General features: G+C 38.1%; 1 protein-coding gene across 5 annotated transcripts in view; it reads right to left on the reverse strand.

Annotated features, from left to right (window-relative positions):
* The window catches only part of LOC116826642 (serine/threonine-protein phosphatase 2A catalytic subunit alpha isoform), a 76,320-nt gene that overhangs the window by 41,458 nt on the left and 21,659 nt on the right, over nt 1-13,203 (reverse strand). For 3 of the 5 annotated variants that reach the window (XM_032783506.2, XM_075068141.1, XM_075068140.1), the window contains 5 exons: nt 12,030-12,364; nt 10,983-11,076; nt 9,894-10,056; nt 8,451-8,548; nt 5,379-5,657 (listed from right to left, as the gene is read on the reverse strand). In XM_032783506.2, coding sequence (XP_032639397.1) covers nt 5,604-5,657; nt 8,451-8,548; nt 9,894-10,056; nt 10,983-11,076; nt 12,030-12,364 — 744 coding nt within the window. In that variant the 3' untranslated portion in view covers nt 5,379-5,603. Of the gene's footprint in view, nt 1-482; nt 1,332-5,378; nt 5,658-8,450; nt 8,549-9,893; nt 10,057-10,982; nt 11,077-12,029; nt 12,365-13,203 lie in introns of those variants that run through there. The other 2 variants (XM_032783507.2, XM_032783509.2) reach the window with 2 other exon arrangements.

Here is a 13,203-nt window from a genome sequence, read left to right on the forward strand (position 1 = left end):
GTGTTGGGGTTGAGTATGTGGTAAATGCACTTCTTCCTCCCAAATCTGACCTCCAACTCCAAGGCCTTTTCCAGAATGGGTGACAATGGGCCTACTAGACACCATGTACACCCATCCCCCAAAATACATTTAAGATAAGAAATGGTTCCCTAGAGCTGCAGCAGGAGAGGTTTGAAAATGCTGATATTTGAGAGATCTAGCATCAAAGTAATAAGACCCACCCTTCCAAATCTCAGCATAGTCTCTCCTCTCTAAATTCAAATATCCCCACTATGTGAACATTGCATATAACGGTGGGTCTACTCCGGGAAAGTATTAGTTCAGTGCTGGTGAGGAGGTGACAAAGGATCACCCAGCACACGTAGAACAGACATTCCAAACTGCTGGCTACACCCTAGTGATATCATTACATATTTGCCTACAACAAATCTGCGTTGTGTAGGGGACTGTACAGCTTATTCACATTCATAGCTGAGACAACCCACAAAAACAACTGTTTTTTATTATAATTAGTGCCTGCCAGTCAAATACTTGCCATTTAAACCTGTCAACACTTAAGAAGAGCTGGAGTGTCAATGCTGCATAGCTGGCTTACAGCAAATGGCAAAGCGAAATTGTATGGACCCTGGTATATTTACATATCTTTAATCTCGCATGCCTCAGACATTAAATAAAAAGCAATTAAACTGTTCTGAAGTAACCTAATTTTGATTCTGTTTGACTGCTTTGCTACCATAAAATCTGCTTTTTAAAAATGTTAGTAGTATTTCCATACTATATTTTAATTGCTAAATTTAAACAGCCACCATATTAAATAGATATAAAGTGAAATAGATACTTTTAATAAAACTTACACATTGCGTCTGTCTTAAATGTTCCACTCTTTTCTTTAGATTTTCCTTCGCCTCAAATACCTAGCCTTAAGTTATGTTTAATTCTCCCTGTTTGGTTTCTTTTCTCTATAAAGTTTTACATTATTTTCACTATAAAGTTTTACATATTTTACTAACAAGTATATTTCTTCCTTATCTCCTAAGGATAAAGACAAGAAGGAAAACAAGGGTCCTCTTAATAAGGTACTCAGTGGTTTCTTCTCCCTCCTTGCAGTATGGAGGATGCACTACAAACCAATGCTGCAGTTAGCTAAATCATTGTTACAGTACTTAGAAACTTCAAACTTTGATGCTACAGCTTTGTATGTATAGTATGAGGAAGCTTCACCTCCTGTTTATTGTGATCTAGTAGTTTGGGGGAAAAGACAAAGCCAAGGAAATCCTGATTCATCCAGTCAGTGATGATTTAACAACTTTTCCAGCTGCTCCATTGACCTTCTGGAAAATAAAATAAATATAGTTAACTGAGAAGTTAAAATAGGTTATAATTAAAATGAAAAATTAGGGCAGGAAGAGCTGGTATGTGCTTCCTAATTCTTGACATGCCACCTATCCTTCCATCCCCTCTGCATACAATTTACATTCATTTTGTATACCCACTGAATGCCAAATCACTCAAATTTACACTACTTCACCTCTTACACTCACACAGTGTGTAACTGCTTACATTGTTGTTGAATATGACCTGTAGTCAATCAAGGCAGGATTAGTAACATAGGAAATAGCAATAAGGAATACAAAATATCTGTTAATGATCTGTTATCTTTCTCTGTTTTTCCAGTATGCATCTGTTTTCCTGGAGTACATTTTCCCTTGCACAGACGCATGCTATTGTTTGTTAAACTTGCAGTGCTATGCAGGTTCCTCTTACACAAGCATACTGATCCCTCTAATGGGTCATTAATCCATAGATGTTTTAAATTAATTCATACATGCAGATTAGAGAAACGTAATTAAAACATTACTATAATATCAGAAGCCTGATACATTTTTGTTGTTTTAAATACTACAAATGCCAATTAATGTTGGGAAGAACCGGTTGAGACTTTGAAAGTGGAAGGCAACTTGTGTGGAAGTGATCATCAAATGGTAGAGTTCATGGTTCTAAGGAATGGTAGGTAGCACAATAAAGACAATGGATTTCACGAAGGCAGACTTTAACAACTCAGGGAGTTGGTAGGTAAAATCCCATGGGAAGCAAGTCTAAGGGGAAAAACAATTGAAGACAGTTGGCAGTTTTTCAGAGACTTTATTAAGGGCACAATAGCAAACTCTTCCACTGCGTAAGAAAGATAGGAAGTATGGCAAGAGACCACCCTGGCTTAACCAGGAGATCTTCAATGATCTAAAACTCNGAGTTTGAAAACCAAGAAATGCTGTTATCTTACAAAGTATCAGAGCATGGGCTGTGTAATCAATGGCTCAGACCCTCCAAATCCTCAAAGTTAGGATAAAAGGAGGCAAGCATAATAGAGACAGAATCTACATGCTAATCAGTTAAAGCGGTATTGATCATCCAGGTCACAGGAGCAACTTCCTTCTCAGAACCTAGGTGAACATAACCCAACGGAATCGCAACAGCTAGAGTCCAGAAGATCACAACCGTGAAACAGACGCTGGAATTTCTCATTTAGTACACCCTTACTATTGCTCTAAGGGTATGACAAAATCAAGGATTTGGGATGAAACTGTTACAAAAAACAAAAAACTGTTACAGATGACATGGACATGCTCAATTGTTTGAACATCTAAAGCAAAACATGCTAACGAATTGCGACTTTTAGGTCTGTAATTACACTCAATGGTCACTCAAAAAAACTTCAAAAGCAGACTCCAGCACGAAACTGCAGAATTGGAATTAATTTACAAACTGAACACCGTTAAATTAGGCTTGAATAAAGACTGGAAATGGATGGGTCATTACACAAAGTAAAAACTATTTCCCCATGCTAAGTTTTCCCCTATTCTTAGGCCTGGGCTCCACTAGCAGGGGTGTGTGTGTAGGGGTTCGAATAACTAGGCTATTCACGTAGCTGAAGTAGAAGTATCTTAGTTCGACTTACCTGGCCGTCCTCACGGTGGCGAGTCAACTGCCGCGGCTTCCTCATCAACTCCACTTACTGCTCCTGCTGAGGTGGAGTATGGGCGTTGATTAGCAGATCGATTTATCGCGTTCAGACTAGACGCAATAAATCCATCCCCGATACATTGAAGGCCAGATAATAGCCCCAGGCCAGCCAGACCCTCCCAGCCATGCCGCGTCTCCTCTCCTGGGACTCCAAGCTGTCCCATGGGAAAAGCTTCTCTATTCCAAAAGGACCTGAGCATTTTATATGTGTCATGCAGGTTCCAAAGACAGTTAGCAGGAGGTTGTGACACCATTCATTGTAGTGATATCAAGCTTGGAGGGGCTGTAAGTGCTTTGGAGGATAGGACTAAAATTTAAAATGATCTGGACCAACCAGAGAAAGGGTCTCAAGTAAACAGGATGAAATTCAAGAAGGACAAATGCAAAGTACTCCACTTAGGAAGGAACAATCAGTTCAAAATACAAAATGGGAAATGTCTGCCTAGGAAAAGGATCTTGGGGTCATAGTGGATCACAAGCCAAATATGAGTCAACAATTTAATGCTGTGTCAAAATCAAATATCATTCTGGGATGTATTAGCAGGAGTGTTGTAAGCAAGACATGAGAATTAATTCATCCGCTCTACTCTGCGCTGATTAGGCCTCAGCTGGAATATTGTGCCCGGTTCTGGGCATCACATTTCAGGGAAGATGTGGACAAATTGGAGAAAATCCAGAGAAGAGCAACAAAAATGATTAAAGGTCTAGAAAACATGACATATGAGGGAAGATTGAAAAAATTGGGTTTGTTTAGTCTGGAGAATAGAAGACTGAGAGGGGACATGATAACAATTTTCAAGTATGTAAAAGGTTGTTACAAGGAGGAGTAAGAAAAATTGGTTTTCTTAACCTCGGAGGATAGGACAACAAGCAATGGGCTTAAATTGCAGTAAGGGAGGTTTAGGTTGGACGTTAGGAAAAACTTTCTGTCAGAGTGGTTAAGCACTGGAATAAATTGCCTAGGGAGGTGGTAGAATCTCCATCATTGGGGATTTTTAAGAGCAGGTTGGACAAACACCTGTCAGGGATGGTCTAGGTAATATTTAGTCCTGCCTTGAGTGCAGGGGACTGGAGTAGATGAACTCTCGAGATCCCTTCCAGTTCTATGATTCTATGATTGTATGTTATGAACTGCCAGCTTGCAAAACATATTTAATTAAATTAAAGATTCTGAAATAATATTTCAGAACACAAAAAGTCTATAAACTGAGCAAGCCTTTTTATTTCCAAGAATTACACACACACCTAAACTATTTATTTATTAAAAAATATTCCTTCTTGCCTGATACAAGTTTCAGCATAGAGTGAACTCTTATAGTACATTTGAATAAAAAAATTAATAATAGATGGACAATTAACTGTAGCATTCCCTGAAGAACTGTAATACCACAGCTGAAACAAGAACTTGATTTTATTCTGCATACATATTGGAAATATATTCATTCTCCCTTTTAACATTAACTTTATTATTACATGTTTCCCAGACCCCTTTATCAATAAAAAACTGATGTAGCTGTGAAACAATGCACTGTAGATACTTATTATTTAAAGTTTCACACTTATCCCAATGTTTTTGTTTAGAGTTCATATAAGGAAAATGTCTTCCACCTTGCAACTGGTTTCCCTTAAAATGATAAAATATTAAAAAGTGAACTAAAATGTTCTAAAATGTAACTAATTTCAGGAATTTTCCATGAGCCAAATAATTTTTACTGAGTGTTACACCAAGAGTAAGTTATCTTAACAGTTGCTTACTCCAAGAGCATGAATATTTTCAGCACATAAATGTCTGGATTTAGTTTCTTTTATTTTCAGAAACTACAAAAAAAATAGTAAGTAGAACCCTAATGAGCAAAAGATGCAAATAATAATGAGCAAAATAATAAACCAGAAAACACAAGAGGCCAGGTTTTTAACCCTGACATCTGATTTGGTGTACCCACTTTTGTACATACTAAAGTACATAAACAATCTATAAATGGGGTAGCTGGCCATTAAAATGACCAATCTGCATGTGCAAAATGGATACACGACCACAAATGCAGTCACAATGAATTGTTTGGAAAAAATAGGTGCTAAAATTAAACAGCCAGAAAATTTAGCTCACAGTATAACCCTAAAGCATCTGAACACATCAAATGATCCATTGTTATCTTGTACACTATTACAGAAGTCTTAAATCATCATCTATCAGATAAAAGAGTAACAGGCTCTTATAGAAATGCCAGGCTAATTAATGACCTTTAGCCAGTCTTAGATAGCTGGACATCCAGTAGTGACAGGTGTACAAATTTTATACATAAGTACTGGAAGGAGCCTAATGTTGGTACTTAGCCTTCAAAAATAAGTTTTGTGTGTTTCAGATTTCATAAAAGTTTAATGTAAGCTTCATTTATATAAGCAATTTTAGGACCAATGCATTCTAAAGTAATTTCCTGGAGAACAACCATACATTACATGAAGTCTATAAAATTTTCTGCAGAATTATCCAAATATCTTCATTTATTAAAGGTTAATAGAAAAGCACAGATTTTACTGTACTGTGATTCTTCAGTTTCTCAAGCTTCATGTTTCTACACTGCTTATTCTACATCTGGCAGATTGGTTTTATTTTCATTTTGTGTATTTCCAGTATTCTAAAAAATAAATTGATAAGAAACATTAGTTGATTGGCTGTTCATTCTTACATCTATTTAGTTTTATATTAACACTGTTTCTCCGCTAACAGTTTTTGCATCACAGCACTAATTGCTAAAGGCAGTCAGATTTGTCAGTCAATGGAAAATGCTTTAACCATTCCCCAAATTCCTCTTCACTAGTGTGAATAGCTACTAGAGACCTAAGTTTGATGAAATTAAGCAGTGTACTCTTATTTCTCATTTCCTCCATTAATTTGTATCTGATGATGAAGATTAAAGCCCGTGACAAGACAATGGTGTCTTTTGTTTTCCACCTGTCCAGCCAGATTAGACACTTGGCATCAGCTACTGGTGTCATGGGCAGGCACTGCCTATCACGCATTCAGCTGTCATCCTCAAACATTTATTTCAATGTTACAGTATATAGCATTGTCCCATAACACTCCATGATGTAAAAGCATATAGTTGTGTTCAGCATTACTCTTTTCTTGACTCTTGTAATATTTATGCACAAAGATGTTAGGACTCAGTTGTGCAACAATTCTTCACAGTGTACATCCACAGAAACTAGGATATTAATGAAGCTCTTTATACGATTGAAGCTGGATGGATTTTCCTTTCTGGCACAGTTCAGTTCTCATTATGTAAATACACCTCTACCCCGATATAACATGACCCAATATAACACAAATTCAGCTATAACACAGTAAAGCAGCACTCCAGGGGGGAGGAGCTGTGCACTCCGGCAGATCAAAGCAAGTTTGATATAACACGGTTTCACCTATAATGCAGTAAGATTTTTTGGCTCCCGAGGACAGTGTTATATTGGGGTAGATGTGTATATGAAATCTGAAAATTATGGAAAATACAATCAAATAATAATGGGAAAAATCCTTAGGTCCTTAATCAATTTTCAGTCAGTTCTTTCTCAGGTAAGTAGTAACCAGCTTTAATGGGAGCTGACCTCAGTAAAAATGGAGTAAGAACCTCAGGATATGGCCTATTTAATAATACCTGACATTTATACAGAATTTTTCATCAACAGAGTTCAAAGTGCTTTATGAAGATTAGGTATGAGGGAACTGAAGTACAGAGAGTTTAAGGTTATGCTGCAAAGTATGCAATACATTTAAGTTACAGACTTTATAATCATTCACTTTACAATGTATGGCAAATCTATTTTTTCAGTCTTTCTTACTGTAAAACATTATTTTATATAATTTCATAAATATGTGATCTAGCATGGTAAAGCCAAAAAGGAGGAGTTTGGTATGCTCTCTGATTCACTGACATGCCCACAAATGTTGCAGCCCTTGTGGTTTCCCCTACTACTTTTAAAGCCTAACCTGTTGGTGACAGTACACATAAATCAATGGAGTATCTAGCAGAAGAGATGCACACAGATGCTGGAACTAAGGGTGCTGCACCCCCTGGCTTGAAGTGGCTTCCATCATATATAGGATTTACAGTTTGGTTCAGTGGCTCTCAGCATGCCCACTATACAAATTGTTCCAGCACCCTGGAGATGCATGACTTTTATTCTTTTTATTGGTGACAGTGCGTAACATCTTGCCCTTCTATTAAATATTGTTTATGCTAAAAATGATCCATCATGGAACAATGCATTATCTATTGAAATCCTGGTCTTCTTGCACACACATAAATGGATTTCATATAATGCCTAATTATGATACTGAGATACAGCATGACCTAGTGGAACAGAATGAAACTGGGAGCCAGGAACTCCTAAACTTTAATCCCAGCTCTAACACTGATTCAAAGTGATTCTTTGGGCAAGCTACCTATGCTTATCTTCCCTGGGTCTCAATTTACCCTTCTAGAAAATGGAGACAATAATACTTACTTTGCAGCTTCACAGAGATATTCTGAAGTTGAATTAGTTAATATTTGTACAATGTTTCAAAATTATAAACTGCTACAGATATGTTAAATATTACAACTGTGTGTAAATTTAGGCTGAGAAATAGCGAAGGAACTGGTTCTGTGTTTGGCAACTAGAACATCATACTCTGATCCTTATGTCAGATTTGTCTAGCTTTGGGGTGAATAATTACTATGTGTTTGGTTGCAATGCAAATTTGGAAACCTCTTCCCTTTACAAGCAGGGAAAGATCTGGATTGATTTTTGATGCTCTGCTTGAGGGCAGAGATCCTCAGAAAATTGGCAGATCTGCTTCTGAGCCTTCCAAACGGTAGCATTTAACTCTTAACCTATTTTGATTGCATTGTCAGAAAATGGAAAGCAAGGCATTTCTGCAGGAGTATCTGGGGATATAGTGAGCAAAATCAAGACCAGCTCAGTAAAGTCAGTGAAGTGGCATCTGGTTACACCAGGTCTTAACTGGTTTATTGTGTATTAAGTTCAACATATTCTCTGCAGTCATGGATTCTGACAGTAGATCAGTTGTTTGCCAGCTGTAGTCACTTATCTTCATCTTAAGTAAAGTTCCAGTTCTCAATGATGTATTACATTCTGAAGCAGTTACAGAGTTATATTTTCGGTTACTGTGTTAGAAATATGGCTAATAACTGCTATCTATTATTTACAAATTTAATTATGCAACATACTTATTTGTAAGTTACTGAACAAGGGAAACTTAGATACAATATCTAGTTTTAATGAGGTCTTGATTTTAAAAGTTTTTATCTAATTTCCAGCTAGGTTTACTAAGACACAAGACTGAGTAATTTTCCCTCATGTTCACATAGTGAGTCAATAGCCCAACTCACACGATTTCTCTACTAAACAAACATACAGTATTAATTTACCTCTTGTTTTTCTTGATTCTGATCCACATTTAGTAAAGATGGTATTTTAGATACTTCCGATTTCTTTGACTCCCTCTTCAGCACTTTTACCTGTTTAACTTTTACAAACAGATACCTTATTATTTCCGCATATTGTATTTTTTTCCTTTCTACATGCTCCTTCAGTTTCATCTTCTTTGTTTAATTGATTACTTTTGAAATAGTGTTGAACAAGAAAACCAGGGTCAGACTGAAAATTGAGTATGGCGATTACACAAGAAGACAACTAGTTATTGTATGCTGAAGGACAGAATATGACAGAGTTTCTCAAACAGGGGTCATCACTTGTGTAGGGAAAGCCCGTGGTGGGCCGGGCCGGTGTGTTTACCTGCCCCGTCCGCGGATCCAGCTGATCGCGGCTCCCACTGGCCGCAGCTCCCACTGGCCACGGATCGCTGCTCCAGGCCAATGGGAGCTGCTGGAAGCAGCCCGCCGGTGTGTTTATCTGCCCTGTCTGCAGGTCCGGCTGATTGCGGCTCCCACTGGCCACGAATCACTGCTCCCGGGCCAATGGGAGCTGCTGGAAGTGGCCGCTGCTTCCAGCAGCTCCCATTGGCCCTGAGCAGCGATCTGCAGCCAGTGGGAGCCGCGATCAGCCAGACCTGCAGACGGGGCAGGTAACATACCGGCCCAGCCCGCCACGGGCTTTCCCTATGCAAGCAGCAACCCCTCTTTGAGAAACCCTGGAATATGAGATACAGTTCCCATTTACATTCAGACTGATCATTTTAATTATCAGAGCCAAGTTACGGATATGCTACTAAGGGTGTCCATTTGGCTACACAGCTGCTGTTACTTGAACTAGTCTCTAGATGTCATTGTTTTCTATAGAGAGACAAGGTAGGTGAGGTAATATCTTTTCTTGGACAAGCTTTTGAGCTTCCACAGAGCTCTTGTCCTAAAGAAGAGAGCTCTGTGTAAGCTTGAAAGCATGTCTCTGTCACCAACAGAAGCTGGTCTAATAAAAGGTATTACCTCCCTGAGCTTGTCTCTCTAATAACCTGGGACCAGCACAGCTACAACATAACTGCATACAACAATGGAAGATATCTTTGTTTCCCTAGAAATCCTGACTGAAGTTCATTTGTCTGGCAGTTTACATACGTGGAAATACAAATAAAACAAGCTGACAAAAAATTCCAAACTATATTTTTAAGGTTTGTTTAATATGTTAAAAATAAATGACCTCTTTAAAAGATGGTGGTAATTTCAATTTGCAAATGAGGACTCTTGTCCAGTCCAAAGACTCAGATATGTGTACAACAGTGATTTTGTCCAATTTGATGCATTTTTTTTCTCAGCACCTTCCACCAAAAATCACATGCTGGTTTTTAAGTCTTAGATTAACCCTTCTCTTCAACTGGCACTTGATGCAGATTTGCAAAACCAATTACAATTTCATACCTTCTATTCCTTTCATCTCCTTTTGTTGTGCTGTCATTGGCAGTTCTGGGAAATGGATATCTTTCTTCTCAGATTTTGAAATACTGCGTTTCTTTCGGTTCATATTGGCCATTTGATCAATCTGAGCAGCTCGTTCATACAGTGTAACTTTTTCTGTTTGAGTCTAAACAGAAAATCACAATATATTTAAAACTGTATGTGATACGAATATGGCTATATCTTTCTTGGCATGTTTCAAGAGGTTACCACCAACTAAACAAAGTAAAATATATTAAAAGTTCAAACTTCAATAGTGTTCCAAAAGCCAAGGTCTTCACGTGCTAGAGGAAGCTAACTATGTATCACTACTAGTTATGAATCAACATTATGGGATAGGAGAACATTTAGAATTTTTATCTTTCAAAAAAAGTCTATCATAATGTAGCTCTGGCTCCTCTGCAGGTGGCGGTATTCAGGGACATAGGCACTTACATCACCACGTATTGTTTGCTACCTTACCAATTTAAAAATGAAGAACAGAAGCATACAATTACTTTGTCATACCTCCTTGCAAGTGGGAATGGTCAGCTGACCTGAGACATACCAAAAGAAAAATGTGTGTTATTCTTTGGCCCCACCAGGGTTTTCACAATAAAAGATAGGAAGTGAGCTCTGCAGGGAAATTAGTGTATTTGTTAATGTCAAAAAGTGGGATTCTCAGGATGCAGATATGATTATGGTAATTGGTCAAGGATTATCATGGAGAAAACCCAACACTAGTGAGAGAGATGTACATGAAAGTGTAAAACTCTCTCAGGAATATAGGTCAAAATCCTGGATCCACTGAAGTCAGTGGTGAAACATCCATTAATAGGTCCAGCATTTCATGCAGAGTCTGAATTTCTTTTACTCTAGTTTCTGGAGCTGCTCCTCCACCCTCAACCCCTGCCCATCATCACCAGCTGGGAGTCTCCAGAAACCATTAGACCTGTCCTTAAATAAGAGTTTCATAACATCAACAGGAAAAGTATAAACAAATAAGACAGTAGCATGAAATACAGAATATTATGGAAGAGAGAAGATTTTAAATTACCAGTTTTGTAAACATACTTGAGCCAGAGTTCCATCATCCTGTCTGTTGTTTGGACCTATTTGTCCCACTGACTGCCAAGGGCTTCTCCTTTTCTTTGCTTTTTCAGGTGGCCTATGACAAAGAAATACAATTATAATATGCAACATTAATGATCAGTTAAGTGTGGTATGCTCTCATTATGTAAACAAACATGCACATTCACAAATGTATTCTAAACTAGCTTTGTTGGTGGGGGTGGTGTCTGGCATCTGAGAACAGACACATCTCAACACAGCTTTGGAGGCTGCCATTTAATAGTAATACTTAGCATTTAAACACTACATTTCATGTTCTAATTATTTTAACAATATTAACTAATTAATTTTTATAACACTCTTGTAAGAGTGATAGGAAATATTATCCCAATGTACAGAGGGGAAACAGACAAAAGAAAAGCTAAGGTCACTGATCTAAGGTCATAGAGGGAGTCACTGTCAGGGCAAGGATTCATATGCAGGAGTTCCTGCCTTGAGACCTTTCCTCTGACCATGCATCTATCTCCATCTCCTATAATATTCACCGATGCCCACCACCATGCTGCAGCCACTTTTACAGTGCTCACCCTCCAGCCAGAGGACCACTTTGCCAACTTGTCAAAAGCTGAAAGACTACATCTTATTAGGGAAAAAAAAGCAGATTACAGGAACCCTCTTCTTCTGAAAGAGGATTTGTTCTTATTTTAATAGAGGCGTGGACTGTAGAAATGACTGATCTTGGTTTGTCCTACCTTTGACCAGAGACCTGACCTGGGTCAATCCATGACAGGACAAGTAATCTCTGTGGGCTCCATCTCTGTACTTAAGATGAAGCAGCCATGTGGGCTGCACTGTGAAATGTCACAGCCACAGCTGGCCGTTAGCTAGCCCTAGTCATACAGCATATTAACCAAATGAAAGAATCATTCATTTAACCGAACCATCACTAGATACATAAATGTGGTCATTCATTTCAAAAGATACTTTTATTAAATAAAGAACAACTGTCTATTTGAACAGTACCTCATCACATAAGCAATAGGCTCTAACCTTGTATTGGAGTGTGGGAAAGGTGAATTGAAATTTGCAGCAGTAAGGTTCCCACAATTTGGATTGATAGGTGGCATTGTTGTACCAACTGCTATTAGTGGAGGATCTTCCTTCACACTGCTGGAATCGTTGCTAGCTGCTACAGTGGTCGTTATATCAGTGATTGTAGGTTTACTCTCTTGAGGAAAACTGGGAGGATTCTGTGAGGAAGGAGCCCACTGATTAACTGCATCTTCTTGTTCAATCTTTTTTATTTCTGGAATCTCTGATTTCCCTCCTTTCACTTTTGTACCTTTTACTTTTAAGTCCTTTGATTTTTTGTCCTTTTCAATATCCTGGAACAGATACTACATCAAAATACACATACGCTGTGAAACATAAAATGTCACCTAATTTAGTCTGCTAGGTCCTGGTCATGTGAGGTGTTTAGTGTCTTTCAATTCCCACTGAGTTCTGTGAGAGTGGAGAGTGCTTATTGCCCCGCAGGACTGGACCCTACCATTGTTTATGCTTTGGAAGTCCTAATGCTCTTTTCAGACCATCAAAGATCAATTTTTAGAACTTGTAAATTTGGTTTTTCAAATTCAGGCATCAAACGATGACGTCAAATGTACCAAGGTAGCAAGATCATTTTAAAATAAATAATAATAAACTATTATATTGCTGTCCCAGTAGAGGAAAATATAAACTGCATTTCTAACACCAAGTTTGTTTCAGGCAAACTCCTTTGCCATTTGATAACTTGAAAACTTTTAAAAATGGAAGTGTTAATGAAAGGACTATTTAACCTAGCAGCCACATATCAGAATAAAACTAGCTACAGCTTAAAATTAATAACAACAACAAGTAAGTTTCAAGTCAGTAGTCTAATATGAGATCTTATTTTCTTTTTCCCAGCCCTGTCTGCTCAGGAGCTGAGGTTACTCTGTTGATGGTGACTGCCCAGAGCAGATAGGGTACCAATAACGATACTGGGACATTGCAACAACAGGTAAGTGACATTTCCCCCATCTCTTAAATGAAGGTCTAGCAAGCTACTAGGACTATGTTTTACCCCAAATTTCCCTTGGTTTGACTCTTGCTCTATGTCTTATTAGGAGGACTACAGTCATAGGGTTAACTGGAGGGTGGTGGGACAAATGAACCAAGCATATGTAGAAAAGGAAGCTGCTGA

Source organism: Chelonoidis abingdonii, chromosome 7 (genome assembly GCF_003597395.2).
Source record: "Chelonoidis abingdonii isolate Lonesome George chromosome 7, CheloAbing_2.0, whole genome shotgun sequence".
In the NCBI taxonomy this organism is placed as follows: domain Eukaryota; kingdom Metazoa; phylum Chordata; order Testudines; family Testudinidae; genus Chelonoidis; species Chelonoidis abingdonii.